Consider the following 22827-nt stretch of genomic DNA (forward strand, 5'->3'; position numbering starts at 1 on the left):
TATTTGACATTCGGCCCCTTAAGTAACCTCTTTCTGCCAAATACAGCGCTGGAAAAACAACTAGCCCTTCGTCCACTGATGACAGAGGTCGAGGGTGAGACTAAAGCAGACTGCAAGGAGCTGCACTCGAGGGACTTGCCGTCCCTTCTGATGGGGTAAGAGGGTCAAACACTGTCTGGACCTCAGAACACGACAGCCTGTTGCATACACCAGAAGTGACTGGGAGTGAGCTTTCCGCTTGAGAACCGAACTCACGTCACGTGTTATTACTCCTTTCCTGACGAAGGGCTTAATCTTTCTAAGGCTTTTTTTGCCTGACACCTCGTTCCTGTAATGAGTGGATTGTAGCCGGTGTGAATAACTTTTGCTCAGCAGAAAGGGACATTCAGCAGGCTTGGTCCCGAAGTCAACTCAGTCTGATGCTCTACCGAGCGCACTCGTAGGGCACGTCTGCAAACAACATCCACTTGTGCTGAATCAGCGGAGGGAACGCGAAGGCGAAAGGTGACCTGCCTAAGAGCCGCTGCTCACCTCCCTTCCGCCCTGGCTTTGCGAGCTCTGGGTACCCGGGACTGGCGGAGGCTCGTAGTAGACGTTCCTCAAGGCTCGAACCTAAGAGGTTCTGCAGCCCGCTCCTAACCCAAACTCGCTCTTGTAGGCTGAGGTTCTCGTGAGGCCCACCCCTAAGGTGATCCCACCCGTGAGGCGCGCTCCTGTCAGTCATTTCTATTTTGTGAGACGGAGCGCCCCCTAGGGGTGCCCCGCTATTACAGTCTCCGAGAAATGAGCGTCTACAGTTCCTTGCAGGAAACTACTTTAGCACGTTATAAAACAAAGAATTAAAGCTTTACGGAGTAAATATTCACACTAAAGCTAGATTTATCTAGAACATCGTATATATCCCGTCCAGTGTGTTTAACATTATAATCCGACGACAGATGAAGGAGTAGAGAAACTGAAGTGGCACTTGACATTTAGAAGAAGCTAAGAGTTTTAAGAGGAAATGGCTAAACAACAATGTTGGAAGATACTTGTCTTGGTGGATGCACTGTGATTTGAGAGATAATAGGAATTACAAGATCTCTAAATTGCAATTGTCCCTGTGTTGAAAGGATCCAAAATGAGACAAAGTTCTTCACCAAGTGAAAGGAATGGACATGCCTATCTCTATTAAGGCAAAAAATCTGAGCTGAGAGTGAGGAATCTGAAGGGTCATTTGCATGCAATCATTACATTGCTAGTACTGTAAGAAAAGTACAAAAGAAAGCATAAATCAGATGCTAAAATCACATTGCCCCTGGATGGGGAGAAGTGAAAGAAAACAGCATAGAGAATTTTATAGCTAGACTTCAAATAATAAGAATCAGATGGAAGATGGAACATTAGTGTTCTAGAAATGATACTGGCAGGTTGAAAAACCCAATTCCCCATTTTAACCAGTGAGTCTGAGGGAGTGGGAGAAGGTGGCAAATAAAGGAGTTAGTGTTAGAAAGGGAATAGTTAGAGGGAGTGTGGAAAGAAGAGGTGGAGAAGAAGGTACAGCAGGAATTACCACCACCGAGTGTGTGCATAGACATCTGATATTAGAGTTAACCCCATCTGAATAGAATCATGGTGCCGCCTCTTATCAACTGTTTTTTAAACAAGTGATGTGTGAAATGAGGATGCTCATGCTTCCTCTGAAGCATTGTTGGCATGACTAGAGGAGATAATGTGTGGAAAGCACCTAAGCGTTCTGTGCACATTTGTTGCAAGAAAGCATGCTGCAGGCACGTCTGTTATGTTTCGGATCCTGAGGCTGAGCTCAGTCCGGTGTGGTGTCAGACAAGTGAACAGAAATGTATTAAATAATGAGCCTCTTGCAACACAGAAGCTCCCCCCGACCCCCCGGCAAACATGAACATTTAATATTAGCTCTCTTTGCCTCGTTCGGTGAGATGGAGGTGGGTGGCAGATACTTATCTGGGAGAACAAGAGCATGAGTGGGATGGCAGTGAGCAGTTGGTGGAAACTGCAGGTAGGAGGTGTTTATGCCTCAGTTGTAATGGAAGCCTGAGTAGGAGCATGTGTTCGAGTCCAAAGGCATCAGAACAGGGAACAATGAAGACAGAGAGTAAGTTGGTTCAGTGAGGGGAGTGGGAGGTAATATGCAGAACTATGAACCTGTGGATTTTGGCAGTGTTTCACATTGGGTGTTTTTGTGCATGTAATTTGATAAAGTACCACTTCCACTAAAACACTTCAGTATTCAAGGGCTTATCTTTAAGCAGAATCAACCTCAGACAATAAAGTGACACACCTTGTAGAATTGTATAATTTCAAGGTTTGACAACACAGAGTAATTTCCTCCTCAAATCTCTCCAACACGAAATATACTCTTCCATCATATGGGTGTTTCCTTTTGGTTTGTGGTATGGAGTCGGGGTAAAAGGAGAGAATGAATTTAACAATCACTGTTTGAAGAGGTAGTTTTAAAAAAAATATTTTATTTTTTAAACTAGACCTTTCAAATTTCTAGATGAGCAAACAGTCCAAATAGAACAAATCCTCTAAACGAAGTGTTTTATTTTAAATTGTTCACTAAACCAGTGTTTCTGAGAGTACAAATCACCTGGAGATTCTGTATGACACTGTACTGCCTTTTTAAAATGGGACACAGGCTCTCCAGCTCTCCATAGTTCTCAACTGGTCACTTACTTCTCACAACTTTCCCTCATTATAAGCATTTTGAGCTTGCTTGCACCAGTACCAAAATGATTTTTATTGTATTCTGTACTGTTACTAGTGTACTTTACTTCTGTACAGTATAAACTGCTTTATAACAGAAACTATTTTACTTATTTCCACATCCTTGCAGCATCTAGCAGTGTCTTCCTGCAAGTGATTTAAAAATTTTCATTTGTAGAGGTCTATACATCATGACTTCATATATTTTCCATATTATTCCCATTTTTCCTACAGGAAATACTTCACTTCTTGGTAATATTTAACCCAAGGGGGGACAGTTTTGTTCCCCAGGGAACACTGGGGGAAGCCTAGAGACATTTTTGGTTGTCACAACTTGTGGGCCTGGGGGGACGCCACAGGCATCTAGTGTGCAGATGTAAGGGGTGTTGCCAAACGTGCCAAACATCCCACGATACACAGGACAGCACTTCCACAACAAAGAATCATCTTGCACAGAATGTCAACAGTGCTGAGGTTGGGAAACTTAAAATTTAACCAAAAGAATAGTTGTTGCACAATTCACATGTGGCTGCCTAAGATAATGTTACTTCAGTTAGGATAATGAATACCTGAGCAGCGTTGGCAACACCTTTGGGATTTTAATCACGTTCTGTATGTGTAATTACATTGCTCCCCAAAGCAAAGGCAACTTTGTGCATTTAATTTCCTTTACGCCTATATATACTTTGCTTTTAGGATTTGCATCCTTTAAAAAACTGTATCTATACATCTAGGTGTATGTATAGACACACATATACATACATATATTTATGCACTAGTTCTAAAAGGCGATGATGGTAGTTAGAATCGCTTCAATCAGTGAGCACACAGGAAGACTGGCAAACATTCAATCCAATGGATTATACTATTTGTTTTACTTGCTTTACGACGCAAATTTATACCCTGGCATGGACCCAAAATTCTTAAGTTTTTATCAACCAATATAGAAAATGTGACAAAATTTAACTTTCATTTGTTATATCATAATATCAAATTATGTTCTTATTCAATTAGAAATTCCACTTCTCTGTATACCTGCAATATGCCTTGGAAACCAAAGTTTTAAAAATTGTCTTAGAAGAGCCACATAATTTAACTTTTTTCTTTTTAAAATGTAATTGTAACTCAATCATCCATTTTTATTTTCAGAAAACAAGAGGTATTTTGACATGTTTACAACATCAAATTTTGCTACCTAAAAAATTGATGTGTGTACTGGGAGACGGAAAGGAGGTAAGTTTTTTATCTTACCTCTGTCATGAAGGCTGGCATTAATTTAGCTAATCTGGGTGGGCAAGAAGAGGAAATTTCTTTGACAGACTATGGTTCTTTGGTCACATGTATACCACAAAAAGGCAAAGATTACTTCGTATCTAAACCATATAATCTCTAATACATAAGCTTAATATTTTGTTGTTGTTTTCAACAGATATCTGGACTTTTAAAACATTTATGACAACCATTGGTAAAGTGAAAACATTTTTGGTACACTTTGGGAAACCCATTCAAGAAAATAGTCATTTGTCATATTAAAGATAAATACATAAATTTAATCAGAGATACAAATATTATTAAGTTCTAATGAGACATTCTGGGTAAGTCAGCTAAAACCTGCTAACGAGTTATAACATTAATAAAATCATTCTAATGAACTGACTTATATTTATGTTCAGGGTTATTCAGGAATATTCATGGCTGACCCCTTGTATTACATTTGATCTAGACAGCTTTTTAAAAGTAAGCTGGTACCTACTGACAATTGCTTTAATTTTAATGTATAAGCATAGATGGTCCCTCTACTGGAGTAGATTTAACAATGCAAAAAGAATTAAATTTTGACCACGGTTTTTCTCTACAACTGATGTTTAACTTGTGAATGTTTTAAGTCAGGTTCGCCATTAAAAACTAGCAACTATACACTTTCCTAAGAAAAACAATTCTTACTCAGTAACATAGCTAAGTAGAAACACTTAGGGAAGAAGCAACACAAAACACAAGCATACACATTCCCCACCCTCACTTCCCCTACTGGCTTCTAAATTTTTAGTAAGCAGCAGAAAAGTGAATGACTATAATAGTCTTTTGTAGTTTCCTTTGCCAGCAGTGAAAAAAGTAAAAGGAAGATCTGGATTAACTAAAAACTGAATTATAAGGCTCTGAAAAATTTATTAAGAAATTACTACATTTCTTTCAAATAAACATTTTAATATACCTAGGTCTCTAATAAATATATTAGTTAAAATATTGATTTATAAAGTATAAATGACTTACTACTTGAAATGCAAATGTCCAGAAGCGGATATACCTCTTTTTTATGTCCAACTTCAATTAAAAAATAAAACAAAAAATTGTAAAATCAGTTTATCTTTAAATCAGTTTAAATTGATTTCTCTGTAGCAGTATCAAATCATGAATATTGAGATTCTGGATCAGAAACTATAATTTGTTTTAGTAATTTAGATTTTATCATCTCAATAAAAAAATCTAAAAATTCTTCACTAGCAATTCTAATTTGTAGTCCCCAAAATTGGGAGATTCACCTTAAATTTATAACTTTTAAGCAACTTCCAAGTTATAAATGAATTATGTCACCCCTACTTTATAATTTTAATAAAAGTGCTATTTTATTAAACTTAAAATGATAATGTATTTACCTAACAATATGGAAATGTCACCCCTAATCTTAGTAACAAGTAATTCCATGGCATAGTATTAAATGCTCATGTCCAGACCCTAGCTCAGCTTCCCAGCTTCATTCGCTGGCCTTCTATCTCCCTACTTTCCATCCACTCATTCCAGACTACTTTTAAGTTCCCAGAATATACCTGGCAACTGAACAGTCTCCACCTTGAAAACCGTCCCTACCTAATCAATCTATCTTTAGGAATCAGTTCAAATGAAACCTGCTGTGCTAAGTCTCCCAGTGTTCCCGGGGTACTTTATACATCCATTCCCGCACTTACCAAAATACAGCAGTCTGTCGCTCACGTCTGTGAACACCCACACCAACACACACCCACACCCACACCCACACAATGCTCATCTGTGTATTCTCAGTATCTAGGCACTTAATGCTTGTAAAATTATAAAAATAAATGTCTACATATTCAAAGAGTATCTTACCCCTTATAACCCAAGCATATTAGACATTTATTTTTCTAAGATCCAAATAGTTAGATGGAGAAAACTATTTCTGTGGCTAAGGACAAAGGGTGCCATTGCACAAACATATGGTTAAAAATCTAAAATATGTGGAATTTGCTTTAAAGGAGAAGATAGCAAAATATAAATTGCCCTTAAAAAGCATGACTGCATGTTTATCAAACACTCAGCTTCATTTAGGCATTTAATTAAGCCATTTATTGCTTCAAATGTGTCACCATGAACATTGAATATACACTCCACAGCAGTAAGGCCTCAAGTTTCACCACCTAGAAATGTGAACCCACATTTGGATTTTTTGTGCCACCAATTGTTACATGAGTTTTTTACAACAAAGACTTTGTGTATTTTATAATACCAAAAATGCTCATTATACCCTTGGTGTAAATGTCACAAAGAATATTAAGAGTTGGCCACATCTTTTTTTTTTTTTTGATGAGGTAGTTCCATGTTTGGCCCTAATATCTCAGATATTAACAGGTTCCACCCATTTACTGAATCATTGCACAAAATTTTGGTTTATTTTTTATACACAATTCATAATATAGTCAAGTGTTTGAGTTCAAAGTTTGTTAAGCTGTTTTTCTGTGTGATTTGGTAAGTAGTGGAATTCACACACTTGAAAGGGATTGTAGCAGCTGGAAATAGGGATGTTCCTGACTCTGACAAGGAACTGTCTCTTAAAATAAGGCTGTACATAAGGCTTTTTCCTTTGACCAATTCCTATAAAACAAATGAGTTTGAAAAAGTCATTATATATAATCAGAAGATTAAGCATTACCACTGAGCATCTCCAGGCAACATGCTAATAAGTTAACTGAATACTGCATTATATATTCTTATAGGACTATAAAATCTCCACGAAAATTCTGAGTATCATGGGATGATACTCATGATACGATAAAATCATGAGTACCCACAAATGAACCTAACTTAGCTTTATGGGCTGTCCAGTTATAAAATCAGGTTGCAGCAGCTCAGAATTGTGGAATCGTGAAGCTGGAAGAGACCTTAGAAATCTCCTATCTAATCCATACCCTTTGGGTAGCATTGCATAGATTTTACAGTTTTTTTGAGTAAGTTCTAAGAGGTTCATAAGCAGTTTTGGGTAAAGCCAAAATCTGACAGATGCAGTAAGTTTCAATGTAAAATAAATATGACATAATAAGCATTTTTAAAGTTTTGAGGATTTTTCTATCGACCAGACTTGATATTATACCTTAAATAAAATCTCCACTATGCGAAATTCATAATTTAAATAGCACCTATGGAATAAAATCTTAGGAGTGCTTTACAGACATCCTGCAGACAGCGTCACCCTGGTTTAATAAGGCCCAGAGTGATTCAAATTTGAATTAACTATCATATCAGTATGTGGCAGAATAAAAAATAGAACTGAATTTTAAGCTCCAATCCAGGGGATCTCTTCACTTAAATTGGCCACACTGCCTCAAGTCAAAACATCTAGAACCATTATTTTCATTTTATCTGCTGTAATGAGACTTCTTTCATGTCCCTTAAAGGAAAAGTCAGAGAGATGTTCTAGAAAAATACATTTGCATTTCAAATTTACATTAAAAATGTCTTTCCCTTATTTTCACATCACAGATTCCAGGCATTATTAAAGAAATTACAGATTACACAGCATTCTATGTCCTGGGTCTCTGTCCTTGTTAGATTATGAAAATTGGAAATTAATTGGAATTAAGAAATTTCATTAAGTATGTAAAGTATAAATACAAGTAATTTTTTAAAAACTTTATTTTAACACCTAATACAATTCCAATTTTAAGGATTACTTGCACAAAAAAATAAACACATTTGGTATAAAAATGTATCACTTTAACACCCTTTCCCCTTCAGACCCTCCCCCTCCCACCCTCATGAGCTGCACTCTATCTGGATGCAGAAACATATAAAGACTCATGGCACAGATTCGTTTTTACCAACAGGAGTTTCTGTTTACGTACCCAGGTACTCTAGAATCATGAGCAGTTTTTCGCACAAACCGTTTCCTTCAGCCTGCTGAATTTCGTTTCACAAAGAAACAAAGTTTATTATAAAGGCCTTTAAAAAACCATTACTTAAATTCTTTTTAGAAGCACTGACTTTTTTTGTGTTTTTTTTTTTGCAACCATTTATATACAGTGTGACGTTAACAGCTCTGGAGTACAGCACATGCAGCAGAACACGCCTGTGGAGCATAAAATACTTCTCCTAAAATCTTCATCCTTGGAATTCTCTGAAGTCTAAGTCACAGAATGCCCATTACTTAAGAAAATGGTTGAGGAGTACAAACGTCCGCATGTGTTGGCCACTGAAATGATCCAAGGCTAACTGGAATAATATTCATAGCACACCAGGAGTGCATAAATAATTTACTTACATTATTAAAATACAACCCATAATATTCAAGTTCAAGATCTTATTGGATTGTCTATGTAAATCCTTTAAGTGGTTGCCTGGAAATGCACTATTTTTCTTTTTCTTCATTTTGAAAGTCCTATATAAAATGTTTAGGTTGACGTTTTCTCTTTCTCAAATGAAATGACCTCCTTTTATTTGTGCCGACTGCCTCTTCTCTTCATTGCAGCAGTGCACTGTGGACAGTACCATTTCCCTTTCGGTGCTTCTGTCAATCCCACACAGCCATAATGGAACCACTCTATCGGGCACTACGAAGCAAAATTGCAAAGAAATAGTTTTTAGTACCTCTAAAGGTCAGAGAGTATATGAAAATATGCCCAGTAGACTGCATATTAATAATTAGATTTGTGGAAATACATTTTTTAAATCTAAGAGGCAATTTACAGATGATTTAGTCCAACTGATAAGTTTCAGAGATAAGGAAATGGAAGAACGGAAAAATTATGCATCTTTGTTAACTCTGAGGCTCATGTAACATAGGCCTGTATCTTAAATAATGAACAGAAATGTGCTGATTTTCATTAAGCTGGACAGTAAGTTGATACTAACTTTCAAGGACAAGGAGTGAGACGGGTCTCTTATATAGAAGGTAAGTGTATTTTAAAGATTTTACTATTCAGCCTATTCACCCTCTCATGAAGTAGAATAAAGCTAGTTGTAATGAAAGACATAAAGGAATTTCCTTGGGTTTCCTTTCTGGGTGTATCTATTCTTACATACATATGTAGAAAAAAGTGTTCCACTCTGCAACATATTAAGCAGTTCTATGCTTCCTCAGAAGAGTGCAACTGGAAATGAGTGGGATCAGAGTACATGACAGGGTATTCATAGCAATATCATTCACCTCCTACTAACTGCCCCAGAGGACAGTTTACAATGTGTTCTTGAAATGGGCAACACAGTTTTGCAATAATCATAAACAGCCCACAAGTGATTCTACAGAGGAAGTGGAATGAGGGTATCTATGTGAACATGTGGCTGGGACCCTGTCAGGTCAAGAAAGTATTAACTTTAATGCATTTAAGCCAACCCTGCTCAGTCTTCAGACTGTTCTAAAAATTGTAAACTTTTATTATTAATCCTAGGAGTCTGACCTTACTGACTTCTTTAGAATTTAGGATTTTTCTAGCCCTCTGGAGGAACACAGACAGAAGGGGGCTGAGTTGTATGAAAGTAAGGAGGGAGTGAAATTACTAAATAGAAATAGTAGTCTTAGCATACAAAAAAACCATCCTGAACCAAAATTAAGCTTCCAAAAAAAGAAGTAAGAATTCTTTTCTTTCAAACCTCCTTTATTTTTTATATCAGAAGCTGTTTTCAGCTGACACCTGCAGAGTAGAGTAGGAAACACTGTACTAAGGGGAAGAAAACAACCTCACATCAGAGCTTCACTATTCCTCCTCTGCATCTCAGCATCACACTTCCTGACAGAATGCAGGAAGTTTTAAAATTCCACACCTTCATGGATCTAGTAAACACAATGTTCTTTAACAAAGGGTAAGAGGGGGTTCCTAATAATTTTCACACAATGTTAATACCTTTTGAGAAGTGTAATCTGCACATAAAACCATAAAATTACCTTTAAGAAAATTAAATTGGTAACACATTAAGAGACACTAACCTATTTCAGAGAGGAATATTCTCACATTAATATAACATAATTAGCATAACTGCAAACCTCTTTTCTTAGACTGAGAGACAGAGTAAATAAGAAAAATATGCAAGTAAGTAATAATACCCTGTGATTTTTTTCATTTCTAAATTGACAAAGACAAAATTAATACTTACATCTTGGTTATCACAGCCTACCATCTCACCATAGGATACCTGGTTAAAAGAAAATTAAATATTTTTACTATGACTATATAACAAGCATCTAAATCCAAATTGATTGTTTATGATACTGTTAGAAACCAGATAAAATATACTGAATATACAACTGCATTAAGAAACAGAGTACATAGTTTTATATAGTTTAAAGTTTTTTCCTAAAAAACGTTTTGGGGGCAAGGGCATAGAGGGAGATAGAAACTATGTGCTCTTTCAAAGTTTAGAAGAACTTGTTCTGTAAATCACCTCACAAAAGACACCTTTGTGGATGGTTCATTTTGTAAAGATTTTAAGTTTCTCTCTTGGGTAGTTACCTACTGCAGGTTTTTACTTTCCTTTTGAATCATGTTAGCACATCTATATTTTTGCAGTCAATAGACCATTTCATTAAAACTTTTAAACATATTACCTATTTATTATATGTCCTTTCTCATTTTTCTTTTCACTGTTCACCACCAGCGGTTTATAGCACAACTTTCTAACTATTCAATTAATTTAAATACTTAATGGACTGAATAATTTTTCAGACAGGGTAACTAGATGGTAGACTTTCTGATTCTCTGCACAAGTGAGACTTTTTGCACCTGAACAACTTCTCTGGGTGCCAATTTTTGGGGGGCACTCAGATTTTTCCCTAAAAGCTCCACTCCACTGACTATTCCATTAACCTCCAGTTTTCAGTGTGTTAGAGGGGGAATCTAGGGTGAATCTACTTTTATTCTTTTGTAGGTAATATACTTTTTTTTTGGGCATTAATTTATTTGGTAATTTTCAAAGGTAATCCAGTAACTGTGTCAAATAATTATAACCTAATTTAATTTCTAAAGGATCAGCCTAGAAATTAAATGTATAAAATAGATTAGACTTTCAAAATTCCTATCATTAATGTTACTTGTAATTTCAAAGAAATTAAAACCACTAAAATAATCTATTGCTAAGTATTGGTTAAAAAGTTATATCACACAGTATTAACAGATAACTATGTGAAGAAAAGCAGTGATCTTAAAGGAAAATCATGTTCAGTACACATGATTTAGTGAAAAAAGCCAGTCACACAAAATAATATACCATGATTCCAATTGTCAAATTCATACACAGACACGTATTATGGACTGAATGTTTGTGCCCCTCCCCGAAATTCATGTGTCACACCCTAAGCCCAGTGTAGCTGCATTTGGAGAAGGGGGCCTTGTGAGGAGGTGATCAAGGTTAAATGAAGTCTTACGGGTAGAGTCCTAATCCAGTAGGGCTGGTCCCCTCATGTGGGGAGGAAGAGAACCAGAGCTCTCTCTTGTTACCATGTGAGGACACAGAAAGAAGGCAGACATCTTGTAAGCCCAGAGAAAGTCCTCTCCTGGCATGGAATCTGTCCGTACCTTCATCTTGCACTACCTAGCCTCCAGAACTGTGAAAAAGCAGATTTCTGTTGCTTAAGTCACTCAGGTCTGTGGTATTTGTTATGGCAGCCTGGGCAGACTAGACAATACGCAGGTGGGGTATACAGTAGTGGTAAATGAAAATGTTTAATATAGGTTATAACTGAGAGTTGAGATTATGGGTGACATACACGTTTCTTTACACTCTTTGTATTCATAGCAAATGCCATTTTTATAAGAAGCAGGAAGAAACATACAAAAAAAAGCAAAGGTATTTTAACTAGATTAAAAAGCACTTTAAAAATTGAAATCATTCTTTTTCCTAGTTTGTTCAGACTATGCTTTTATAGAATATCTCAGGCTTTTACCTGATTACAAATGCAGTATCGTGGTTCATTGGGGTCATAAGTCCAATCAACCTGACTGTTTGAATCAGATTCTGGCACTACTGTTGTTTGCTGAGAGATTTCTTGTACAACAGTTGATGATGAAGAACACGATGATAATGAGGAGGACGAGGAGGAAGATGATGACTGCTGACTTGAAGACTTGTTGTTGTTTCTGAAAAAGTAGTACCAGTTTTAGTTGCTCAGGATCCAGAACAAGTTACCTGAGAATAACTCCTAAATAACTGATATCAAATGAAATAACATTAAATGTATAAATTAATTTTTAACAGTAGGCTAAAAAATCTGATAAAAAGATTTAAAAGCACAATTGTTTAGGGCAACAAGAAGCAACATTTTTCTTAACAGTTTATTTTTGTTCGGTGTTTTTTTTGTTTTCTGGAGAGTAAAGGTATTCAAAAGAAATTCTTTCAAAATATTTCAAAGTTTTTAAAGTAGTTTTTCAGTCAGTTACTACTTACTGTTAACTTAAATTGCAGGAATGCTTTTAAGAATTAGTATAAGTTATGGCTACCATTGTATTTTTAATCAAACTGAATACTCTTCCTCAAAATCTAAAACACAGATACACAGAAGCATTTGATGAAAATGGCCATGACCATCGACTGAGTGAACACCTACCTTGGTAGGACAGGAAAAAAAGTGTTAAAGTTCACAACTAATTTAGCATTATCTATATGCTAATTAAAATTTTTAAATATAGATTTTTTACCATCAGCAAATATAATAAGTGTGGGCATTAATATGAAATCATTTTTTAAATATTTAGCACTTCCATGGTAATTGTATTGATCATTCTTTTGGGGACTTACACCCAGAAAATACATTTAAAAATAAATTATAATACAATTATTAGGTAACTAACTCTTTTGGTGTAGCATTTGAATTCTCACTATGTATAAACACCTAGAGTATGCAGGTATCTGGAATAGACGATGCCAAATCTTTTAAGTTTTCATACTTAAAGTTTATATAATCATCCTAAGTCTCATATACAAAATAAAGGCATATTTTCATAATTTCAATTTTTGGTTCATAGGACTGAGAATTAACACAACCTGCTCTTAAATAAAAATGAATAATCTTATTTTAAAAATGCTCAGGATATAGTTTTTATTTATTCATCAATTTACCTTAATATAATGACAAAATAAGGGGTTATAAATGGAAAAAGTTCCATAAAAATGGTTTATCCTAATGAACAAAAGAAAGTAAACGGAAGTTATTTATTAACTCAATTTAAAACTCAAGAATAAAGACTCCAAACACTTTTTAAAGACTTCACCCCTTCAAATAGTGTATGACAATGTCATGTCTTTGCACCTCCCCATTATATGCGACCTTTGTTTAAAATATGGAAGCCAAGCGGACTTCGCATTTAGTAAAAAGGTACAGAGCTACTGTACAACAAAACTCACTTGCTCTTCCTCCCGCTCCGTGAGTCAGCTGCTGAGGAGCTGGCGTTCTGCGTCAAGGTAGTCATGAGTGCTGAAGATGACGAATAGCCCGCCGTTTCCCTGGGCATTGAAAATTCTTTCCCCAGCTGAAAGTCATTATTCTTGAATGCTTCATAACTGGCTTTTAAACTTGATGTTCTCCGTCCCTCTTTCATCTTCAAGAGACATTCGTTGGTGGTATTAATATACATAAACATATTTTCTTTTTCTAGTCTTACTGTTTCCGGCATCATTTTGGTTTATCTAATATTACTTTGTTTACATCACAGTAATTTATATTATTCTTAAAGTTTTAAAATCAGTTTTTACACAGATCTGAAGTAACTATAGAATGAGAAACTTAATTAGGAACACAGATAAACTGTACAGAGGTGAACGAGCTCCAGGCAATCTAAGTTCTGAGGTGACAGAGAAGGCCCCAGAACTGCCTTGTCCTAGCAGAATGAAGTACTGTCCTAGCAGGTGCTGTGGATTATAGTCAAAACCATGTGCGTCATGAGCAGTTATTTTGAGAAGGGACCTGTAAGAATCTATTTTTTACTTTTCATTATCAATCATATAATTCCTGGGTATTCATTTCATTAATTGTCAGATACCATAAAACTATGATTTAAAAAAGAAACTATACAATGTAAGAAAACTCCTTTTGTTCACATCCAGTTGTTTCTATTACAGTTTGCCAGTGATTCAAGCAAAATGTAACATTCTGTTTCCAAACCTTTTCCTTCTTACCTGAGCTGTAGCTTGAACGGCTTGAGCAGCAGCCATGGTAATTGCCCCTGCACCAGTTCCTGAAGACAATGAGCCAATATTATAGGATGCCAGAGGTTGGGAGGAATTCACATTGTAAGCATTGTTAGAAGAGGCTGTAGAGTTATTATTTCGACACCCTGTGTAAAATTAAAGAAGAAATTAAAATGGTTGGAGAGAACATAATGTTAGTGAGCTTAAAATACATTATTTCCCAGCACAGATATAATCATTAAACTTAACATTTTCATGTCATAAAAATTTTCATATCACATTTTTCCTTTTCCTTCTTTCTCCATATCTAGACTTTAACCAGGTAAAAAATCTGTATGATTCATTAATCCTGAATGCTTTCATTTCCCCTTATTTTAACACAAATAAAAAATTAAAAAGCAATCTTATTTAAAATAATAAACTAACCTAGCGTATTTTCCTTAGAGGCGTCTGATGTAAGGGTAGACAGAAGAGCTTCAGATTTAAACTTCTTTTCAGGAATATGATCTGTTGTCGTATGGTGAGAGGTTGGATTATATTTCCTTTCTGAATATAAATAAAGAATGTGTTTTTAAACTTTGGAAAACTATAGATAAGGCATAATCCTTACATCTGTTATAAACAAGTACGGTTATGTTCTGAACTCCTCAGAGAGTACAGAAGATTATGCTTTCTTAGAAGATAGAACAAGCAGAACTCTGTGCGTCACGTGTTTTATTAAGAGTAGACTCCACAGACATTAAAAAAAACTTCAGTGGCAAAGTGAAGATAACCCATGAAGCACCATGGTTTCACATAAACATGAATTTTGCTTTCAAAACATTGTCTACAATTTACAATAATTTTCTTTCATATTAAATTGATTTGTCAAAAAATGTACCAGTACAGTCATGTAGCCAGCTAGTATCTGACTAACTATTCATTTACTTACTAACTCACCAGCCACTTGAGACTCTATTATATGCCAAAGAGTGGGCTAAGCTGTAGAGATGCAAGGATTTAAAAAAATAAAGAGCCCACCATTAAGCAGTTTATTGTTTGGCTCAGTTTATAACATTCCCTAGAGAGAATCACATAACTGTATGTAGGAAGTACATGCTGCTATTAGTACCACATATTTTTTTCCTCTATGAATTCCCGGGAAAACAGACTCCCTGTTCCGAAATCAAATATGCTTTTCCCAAATGAAGGAGTATGCCAGGAATTGCAATGAAAAAAATATATCTCGAAATTAAAGGAAGGGAAAGAAATTTCTTTCCCAGTGGTTGTGTAGAGTTAATAAAAGAGAATATACAGGCAATACAATGAGTTTTCAATTGTATTTAAAATTTTAGCTGAACTAAACCAAACTCACTTTCCACTGGCGTATGTGAATGAGCATGGTGATTGTTCACAGGCTGTGAAGGGGTATCCAATTCTAAAGATCCTAAAAAAAAGGAGAGAGGCACAGAAAAACACCACCATTAAATGTCACTACAGAACATTACACACCAATCAACTACAGACACTGTGTCCCCTTGCCCAGAAGAGGACTGACAAGCTCTGACGCATATGCCTGTATTATTTTAGGCAAACACATTACAGGGTCATCACTGCCAATTTCTCCCTGAGCCAATTTCATCCTCTCTCTATGCAATAAGTAATCCATTTCTCAATATTAAGTCCAAAACAGCTCAAGGCATGCTAATGTTTAATTAGGGAATTCACGACAGTGGCTACCACATAAGTCAATGAAAGGATATTGTAACTCCATTACTGATAAGATCTGAAAAATAATCAATTTTACTGAGTTGAAGACCTTCTTATGGAAGATCCTAAAGTATTAAGTGATAGGACATTATTTTATGAAAGAAAATTCTTTTGTCATTAAAATGACATGATAGTAAAGGGTTCCTAAAAGAAGTTAGGGATTTTGCTTGAGAAAAGGAAGGCATAGACTCTCTAGCACTAAGCATTAAAATACTTCTAAAGAAATTTTCTAGGCTTATCTTGATCCCTTGAGATGAAAATATGGTGCAGATTTTATAACGATTTGATTTAGTTTCATATGTCTGTGTCCCTACAGAGGATGCTTCATTAACCTCCCTGGAGTTCTGAATGGGCATGAATTACTGTTACTCATAGCTAGTATCAGCATTTCAAAAAACTCAAAGCAGTTACAGAATATTATATTTTCTTTCAAAATACTTATTATCCTCAAATTGGGTTCCCTTGGAATAGAGTATCAGAAATAAATTAGATGACCATCTAAAGTGACAAACTTACTTTTGAGTGAAAAAATGCAATGATGGATACCAAGAATGATTCGTGACTGCTTGCTTCTCTAGCTGCCTTCCAGGGAGTATGCATATGGCCATACATAACCTAACAGTATAAAGAAACTTTTTTTCCTGTGTGTAAAAACAGGTTTTTGCTATGCAAATGCACCAAGAAAAAAAAAAAGGTGTTTGAACTCTTAATTAAATCTAGTAGAAATCAGCCATAATAATGATTTGGTTCAACTCCATTTAGTGAGTATCTTCTTTGGGCCTAGCACCACACAATCTGCTTTTATGGTCATTACGTATTTAGGTTGGAGGAGATGCCAAATTATTTAAAGAAACGGAGCTCATGCCTCCGTTTTGGGGAAGTCCGCTGAGTTAAATACCAGCAGTGATTAAAGTAAATTGTAGTAGATCAAGTCAAGCCTTGCAAAAAACATTAAAATGGATTCTTGCTGATAAGAGAAAGTTTAGGAAAGATTTCTTTGAGTAAAAGAGTAAGTATTGTGGAACCACGTTAAAATCTTTCTTCACAATACAGTTGAGGAAAAGCCTTCAGGCAGCTCTTAGGAAGAAGATAAAAACCTTTCTCAAAGCAGAAATGTATAAGCAAGCAGGGCAGTCAATGCATTTAATGACAGATGGTTACCTTGTTTCTAGGTGGTTATATTTCCTTAAATCTTTGTTCTAATATCTTACATCCATGTGGGACAAGTGTCTCCTCAGTGATTTACACACATACTGTCCAACATTGATGGAAAACTGTAAATTTTACTTACGCCTCTCTAATATTTCTGTAATTCCAGCATTATCAGCTTCCAGCTCCATTTTAAACTTAGCCAGTTCCTGATCCAGCTTTCTCAAGTGTCGATCTACCTGTTTCAAATAAAATCAAAGATAACCACCAAAATCTGTGAGACAAAGTGTCAATTTAATGTGGAAACCTAAATCTTTGTTTCTTTTAGTGAACTTCCTTAGTATCCTTCTTGAGTATCAACCTACACCTCAGGTTTTCAATCTATAAAATGAGGGCACTAGGCTAAATAATCTCCCAAGTCTCCTTTAGTAACTTTTAAGTTTTAAGAAACCAGAATGGCAATTTGTTAGAAAACATTCAGAAGTGGGCTATGAAAACTAAAGCAAAACTACTATTAGGGATTTGATGGGGGGGGAGGCAGTGCAGGAGGGTTGGTAACTTTTTCTAGTATACCTAGGATTATTTCAGCTAATCCCTTGCTATTTAAAACAGGCCCATCCACGTTGCCATACTGTAGCAACTGTTACTGAGGAAGGAATGAAAGATCCTCAGTCTACAAACAAAGAGGCTACTATATTCTATACATACATTTCCTTAAGGTAGGAACATAAACCATTATACTTGTAAACATTTATATAAGGGGCTGGAACAAAAGGGGATTTTAGTCAGAAAACTCCATTCCCCAAAGAGTGTGGTTAAAATGGTTTTATTGTAAATACCGCTGCCCTCATTAAGGTAGCAAATTTTATTTTCTCATTCAACTAAAGATCTTTTGATTGACTTCAGAAAATCATATGACTCCTCAAACTGGCAACAAGTAAATCTTAAATTTTTTAATGTAATAATAAATATCTTTTCCATGCTTTTTCAAATTTACTACTTTGAGTAAAACAAAAGAAAACAAGAACTCTTTCAAGCATTCATGTTATACTATTGACATCTTTTTTCAAACTCTAGTTTCCCACTGGATCACTGTTATAATTAAGAGTAACTCACAAACATCAAAATGTCTCTAATACAGTATGAAAGCAAAACATTTAGAGATTTTCAATTAAATAATGTGTATCTAAAATGAGGGAAAGGGGAGAAAAGTAGCAAAGGACAATTTGTGTGAGTTGGATGCCAGGTACTGTGCTCCTTGTATTAGAGGTTCTATATTGTCTAGCCCTCGCTCTAATCTTTTGAGATAATTATTATTGTTTCCATTTCATAAGTGAAGGAACTAAGGCTTAGAGGGAATAAGTAAAATGCCCAAAGTTAATAGCTCATGCATTATGGAAATGAGATTTAATCTGCTCTGTTTGTAATAAATTGTGCTTCACCGTTTATACTGAACATTTATACCATACTGCCCTCTGAACTTCTGCATGCAGGAGCCAAGAGTTTTTTAACTCTTGAGTAGTACGATTCAAATTGAAAAAACAGGAATATTGTCTTGTTATTGTGTTTTATACATTAATAGCAACTATTGGAGTATTGGTTTATAACTTTTCAATAACTTAAAGCCCAGTTTTCCCTCTATCACACATACAAAAGTTACTTTTCAGAGTTTGGTAGAACTTATAATTAAAATATTTAAAATCCTATAGGATTACATATTATAGACACTTGCTTCTATTCAAAGAACCTTCAGGTAATTTGAACTACAGCATCCTTTAATGGAACCACCCTTACAATAATGAAGTGTGAGCACTGACCTCAGTTATTCAAGAGTATCTCTTACATTGTCAAAATTTAATCTCAAGGGAAGTCAGAAAAATACTCATATTTAAATTCCAAGACTACTTAGTGCAATGAAAAATTTCACCACCTTTCTTAGTTACAATTATACCACAAAAAATACTGAGTTCCTATTATGTATGCGCTTGGCATTGGGTTAAATGGTGGAAACATGAAAAATGAGAGAGAATCCGTGCCTTCGTAGGAATCTGAGTTTAGCTAAAAAATCAAGATTTAAAAGATTTTTTAACATAATAAAGGTTTACTGCGCGCACACACACACACACCCCCTAGATGCAACATATTAGCAACAGTCGAAAAAGGGTCAGAAGTAGCACATAAAGAAAAAAATGTAACACTGGGCTGTGGCAGACACAAAGGAGGTATGATTGAGTTATAGAGTGAAGAATACAATGTCTTAAATAGAAAGAAAGGCTAATAATTAAAGATTGAACAGAGATAGGAAGATAACTAGTATTCTCAGAGAAAAAGAAAGCAAAGTATAGTGTGGCCTGTAATAGGTATATACAGTACAGACAGAATCTCAGTTGGAAGTGGGTTAGGGTGAGATGAAGACGCCATATACCTTCCCCTAACTCACTCCACCTCTACATTTAAGAACTACTTCATTGTATTACAGATAGTAGTGATAAGGCTTATTCCACCTGACAGCACAGAGAAAATAATGATGTCGTTTCCAATACCAGATAGCTCAGAAAAAGCAATGGAACCCAAAGAATAACTCTGAAAACCAAATGCATAATTAAAATAAAGACTGAAAAGCTTTAACCACATTGTGGTGGGCAGCTTCATAAAACAGTTTCCAATCATTTCCACCTCCTGGTATGTTAAAAAAGATTATGAGCTGATTAATATTATAAGCAGTTATCAGGCAATACAATTTTTTCCTTAGATTCATCATTGCTGTACTTAACCAAAAAGTTGGAAAGTAATTTGACTGCAAGACATAAGCTATAAAGTACCTGATTACTTAAATATTAAGAACTGAACTGAACTTGGCTGAAATTTATAAAGTGCATTCCCTCTAACCACATGATTCTGAATGGCTAAAGCACCTATTTTATCTCACATCTGTAAAAGCCACACATAGGTATCATGCAAAGTAAGAACCTAAATTACCCCACCCCTCCATACACCTAACCCCGTAAGACTGATTTATAATAGTAAAGAAGGTACTGATCCAATTGAGAGGAATTTGCTATTAGCCATAGATTCTTAGCACAAGGCTGACCACAGTCTAATTATTGATTTGTGCCCTACTTAATGTCAATAAATGCTAGCCACAGAGTTTACTTATCCTACATTCCAAATACTGTATAACTCCACATCATAATTGCTTTAAGTTTAAATCTATTATCCTTTTTCGGACCTCTTCAGAGACAATAGGAATTCTGTCATCAGTATTTGTTAACATATTCAAGATCAAAAGGATATTTAAGTCACACTAGGCCCCTCTTTATGAAACAAAAAATCCTCATCCTTCAACAGTTTCACATAGAGTTGTAATCTTTTACTCTTTCTATTTTGACACTCCATTTTCCAATATTCAAATTTTAAAATGTGTACTGATGGAACCAAACAGAACTAAATACAGTATTCAAAAGGTTTCTACATAATTTGTGGCTTCTAATCCTGCAAATTCTAAAATTTAGATGTCTAACTTGCTCTTTTAGAATGAGCACAAGTTGGTATCAAAAGTTATAAGTTGAAATCCATGGCAATTGAGATAAATTTCTATCCATGAAAAGATCTGGTAATAGTGAATAAGGATGGTAAATTGGGCAAGAAAAAGGATCCATGATGGTAAGTTATTTCTCTGATGATAAGTCATGAAAATGATTCTTCCATCTCTGAATTATATTTAAACTAGATGAAAATTTGATCCATCTTTGGGCTGCAAATACTGGAGGCCTTAACACATAAACTATAATCATCTTCCTAAAAGACAGTATGGGTAGGAGACAAATCAAAAGGTCAAATTCACATAATTTATTTCCTTAATTAGAATATCAGATGAAAAATTCTCAAATTTACAGGTAATATGTGGGCCTGAAATATAATCATCTCAGGGATAGGCCAGGATATAAAGAAGAAGTAAATTCAAAGGTACTGAGCATGCTAAGAGGCTGCTAAAATCATTCAAATATTAACTAAATGCTCAAATTTTCTCAGTATATATACATCAACTTTATTAGGTATTGTATTCTAACACAGCCTTATGGCAGTGGCAGCTGGCTGAAAAACCCAGTAGGTGTTTAATGATTCAGTATCAGGATTCTAGAAGGAAATTATTTTAATAGGATAGCTTTTTCTGTTTATAAAATTTCACTGAAACAACTACTGAAATAAATTCTCAGTTTGTTCTACTGAACCCGATTCCACAAATTTCATCATTTGTGGATATTTATGCAGTCTGGTTTCTTTCCTTAATAAATGAGGTAGTCAGTAAAGTACTGGTCATAGGAAATAAAAGTTTATTACTGATTTTTAAAAGTAAAGAAAATATCTCAATGAAAGACAATACAATGAAATACGATGCTATATAAAATACTGAGGGGTGAAATGAAACACATTAAATACTGACTTGTATCTTACAATGTGTAAAAATACAACACACTTACTTGAAATTACCATAATAATATTAATGTTAACCAAAGGTATACATACAACTTCCTCTAAGGTATGCATTTCACCAGTGTTTAAAATGTTTCACTGGCCTCTCATTACTTTTAGAATAAAATTCACACCCATCCATGGCTTGGCAGGCCCTGCGTGTGTGGGCTCCTGCCTGCCTCCTCTCATCCCACACTTCCTTTTCCAGTTCACACCAACCACACTGGCCTCTTTTTTCTGGCTCAGACTTTGCACTTGGTACATCACCTGCCTGAAATGTTCTTCCCTAAGCTCGTCACACGGCTGGCTCTTTTTCATTTCCCAAATATCACCTCAAACGTCACCTCCTCAGATTGTACGCATCGTGATTACACTTTAGACAGCCTGCCCTAGTTAGTCGTTTTTCCCTCTCTCCACAATGTTTATTTCCTTCATGGCACTTAACAAAATCTAAAATAATTTTATTTAATAGTTTGCCTATATTCCTATTCATTGTCTGTGTCATTACTGCCCACTTAGTACAAATGACTGCTCATAGCTGGAGCTCTATAAATATTTGTTAAATGAAAGGAAATTATACTTTCCCACTATATAGAACTATATAAGTACCACTGTTTATTGGGTGAATGATCTATGAATAAAATGACTGTAGTTTTACGCTTATACTATGACTCACCCACTCACTTCTGTTGCACATAGCATTCTAAGTTCTGAAATGTTAAATGTTATAGGAATGTAATTTCTCTTTAATATTTATGAAAACTTTCAGTTGGATATTTAGTGTGGATAATCTGGGGGGTATAACTAATTTGAGGTGGTAAATTCATTTGTGACCTCCCACTGAACAAGTCAATAATTCCCTTATGTTTGATTTGCCATTACTTGTAAGATCAATAAAGTAAATTTCTTACCCACAAGCATAAAGTGCTCAAATGCCACAAGCCACTCCGGCAATATGGTACAGCACACAAAGTACAAGCACTCCAAGAAGGGTGCACATTGTTTTTAACATTTTAATAATTGTTAATGCATGATGAGCAATGCTAGATTTTCACTTATGTTAACAGTATCAAAATGTTAAGTTTTTCTCTTAAATACATTTCATTTAAAAATTTACTTAGTAAACAGATGTATAGGTGGTGTGAAGACACTGTGAAAACCTTAAGGTGGGATGCACAATCAAGGTTTGGCAAACAGTGGATCAGATCCCTTCAAAAGCCTTCTTTGTCCTGTTTACCACTGAACTAATCTATAGCGCCAGGCTCTGAGGGTACAAAAGGATTAAGAACCTTGCCTAACCTCAGGCACTCTGGTTAGGAGATACAG

At 35.3% G+C, this 22827-nt stretch overlaps 2 protein-coding genes and 1 long non-coding RNA gene across 4 annotated transcripts in view; 1 reads left to right on the top strand and 2 right to left on the bottom strand.

Annotated features, from left to right (window-relative positions):
* Positions 1–666, bottom strand: part of CPED1 (cadherin like and PC-esterase domain containing 1) — a 252263-nt gene extending 251597 nt beyond the window's left edge. The window contains exon 1 of the mRNA XM_073238530.1: positions 532–666. The gene's annotated coding sequence lies outside the window, so the exon portion shown is untranslated. The remainder of the gene's footprint in view (positions 1–531) is intronic.
* LOC140849868 (uncharacterized) lies at positions 1–8176 on the top strand. The gene is made up of 3 exons (XR_012132160.1): positions 1–155; positions 3877–3960; positions 8038–8176. It is a non-coding gene; the product is annotated as an uncharacterized lncRNA (long non-coding RNA).
* The window catches only part of ING3 (inhibitor of growth family member 3), a 26073-nt gene continuing 9318 nt past the window's right edge, over positions 6073–22827 (bottom strand). For both annotated transcript variants that reach the window (XM_073238542.1, XM_017655660.3), the window contains 8 exons: positions 17171–17267; positions 15485–15556; positions 14557–14676; positions 14119–14276; positions 13348–13541; positions 11891–12083; positions 10105–10143; positions 6073–8564 (listed from right to left, as the gene is read on the bottom strand). In XM_073238542.1, coding sequence (XP_073094643.1) covers positions 8448–8564; positions 10105–10143; positions 11891–12083; positions 13348–13541; positions 14119–14276; positions 14557–14676; positions 15485–15556; positions 17171–17267 — 990 coding nt within the window. In that variant the 3' untranslated portion in view covers positions 6073–8447. The remainder of the gene's footprint in view (positions 8565–10104; positions 10144–11890; positions 12084–13347; positions 13542–14118; positions 14277–14556; positions 14677–15484; positions 15557–17170; positions 17268–22827) is intronic.

The sequence above is a fragment of the Manis javanica genome, chromosome 6 (assembly GCF_040802235.1).
Source record: "Manis javanica isolate MJ-LG chromosome 6, MJ_LKY, whole genome shotgun sequence".
Lineage (NCBI taxonomy): Eukaryota > Metazoa > Chordata > Mammalia > Pholidota > Manidae > Manis > Manis javanica.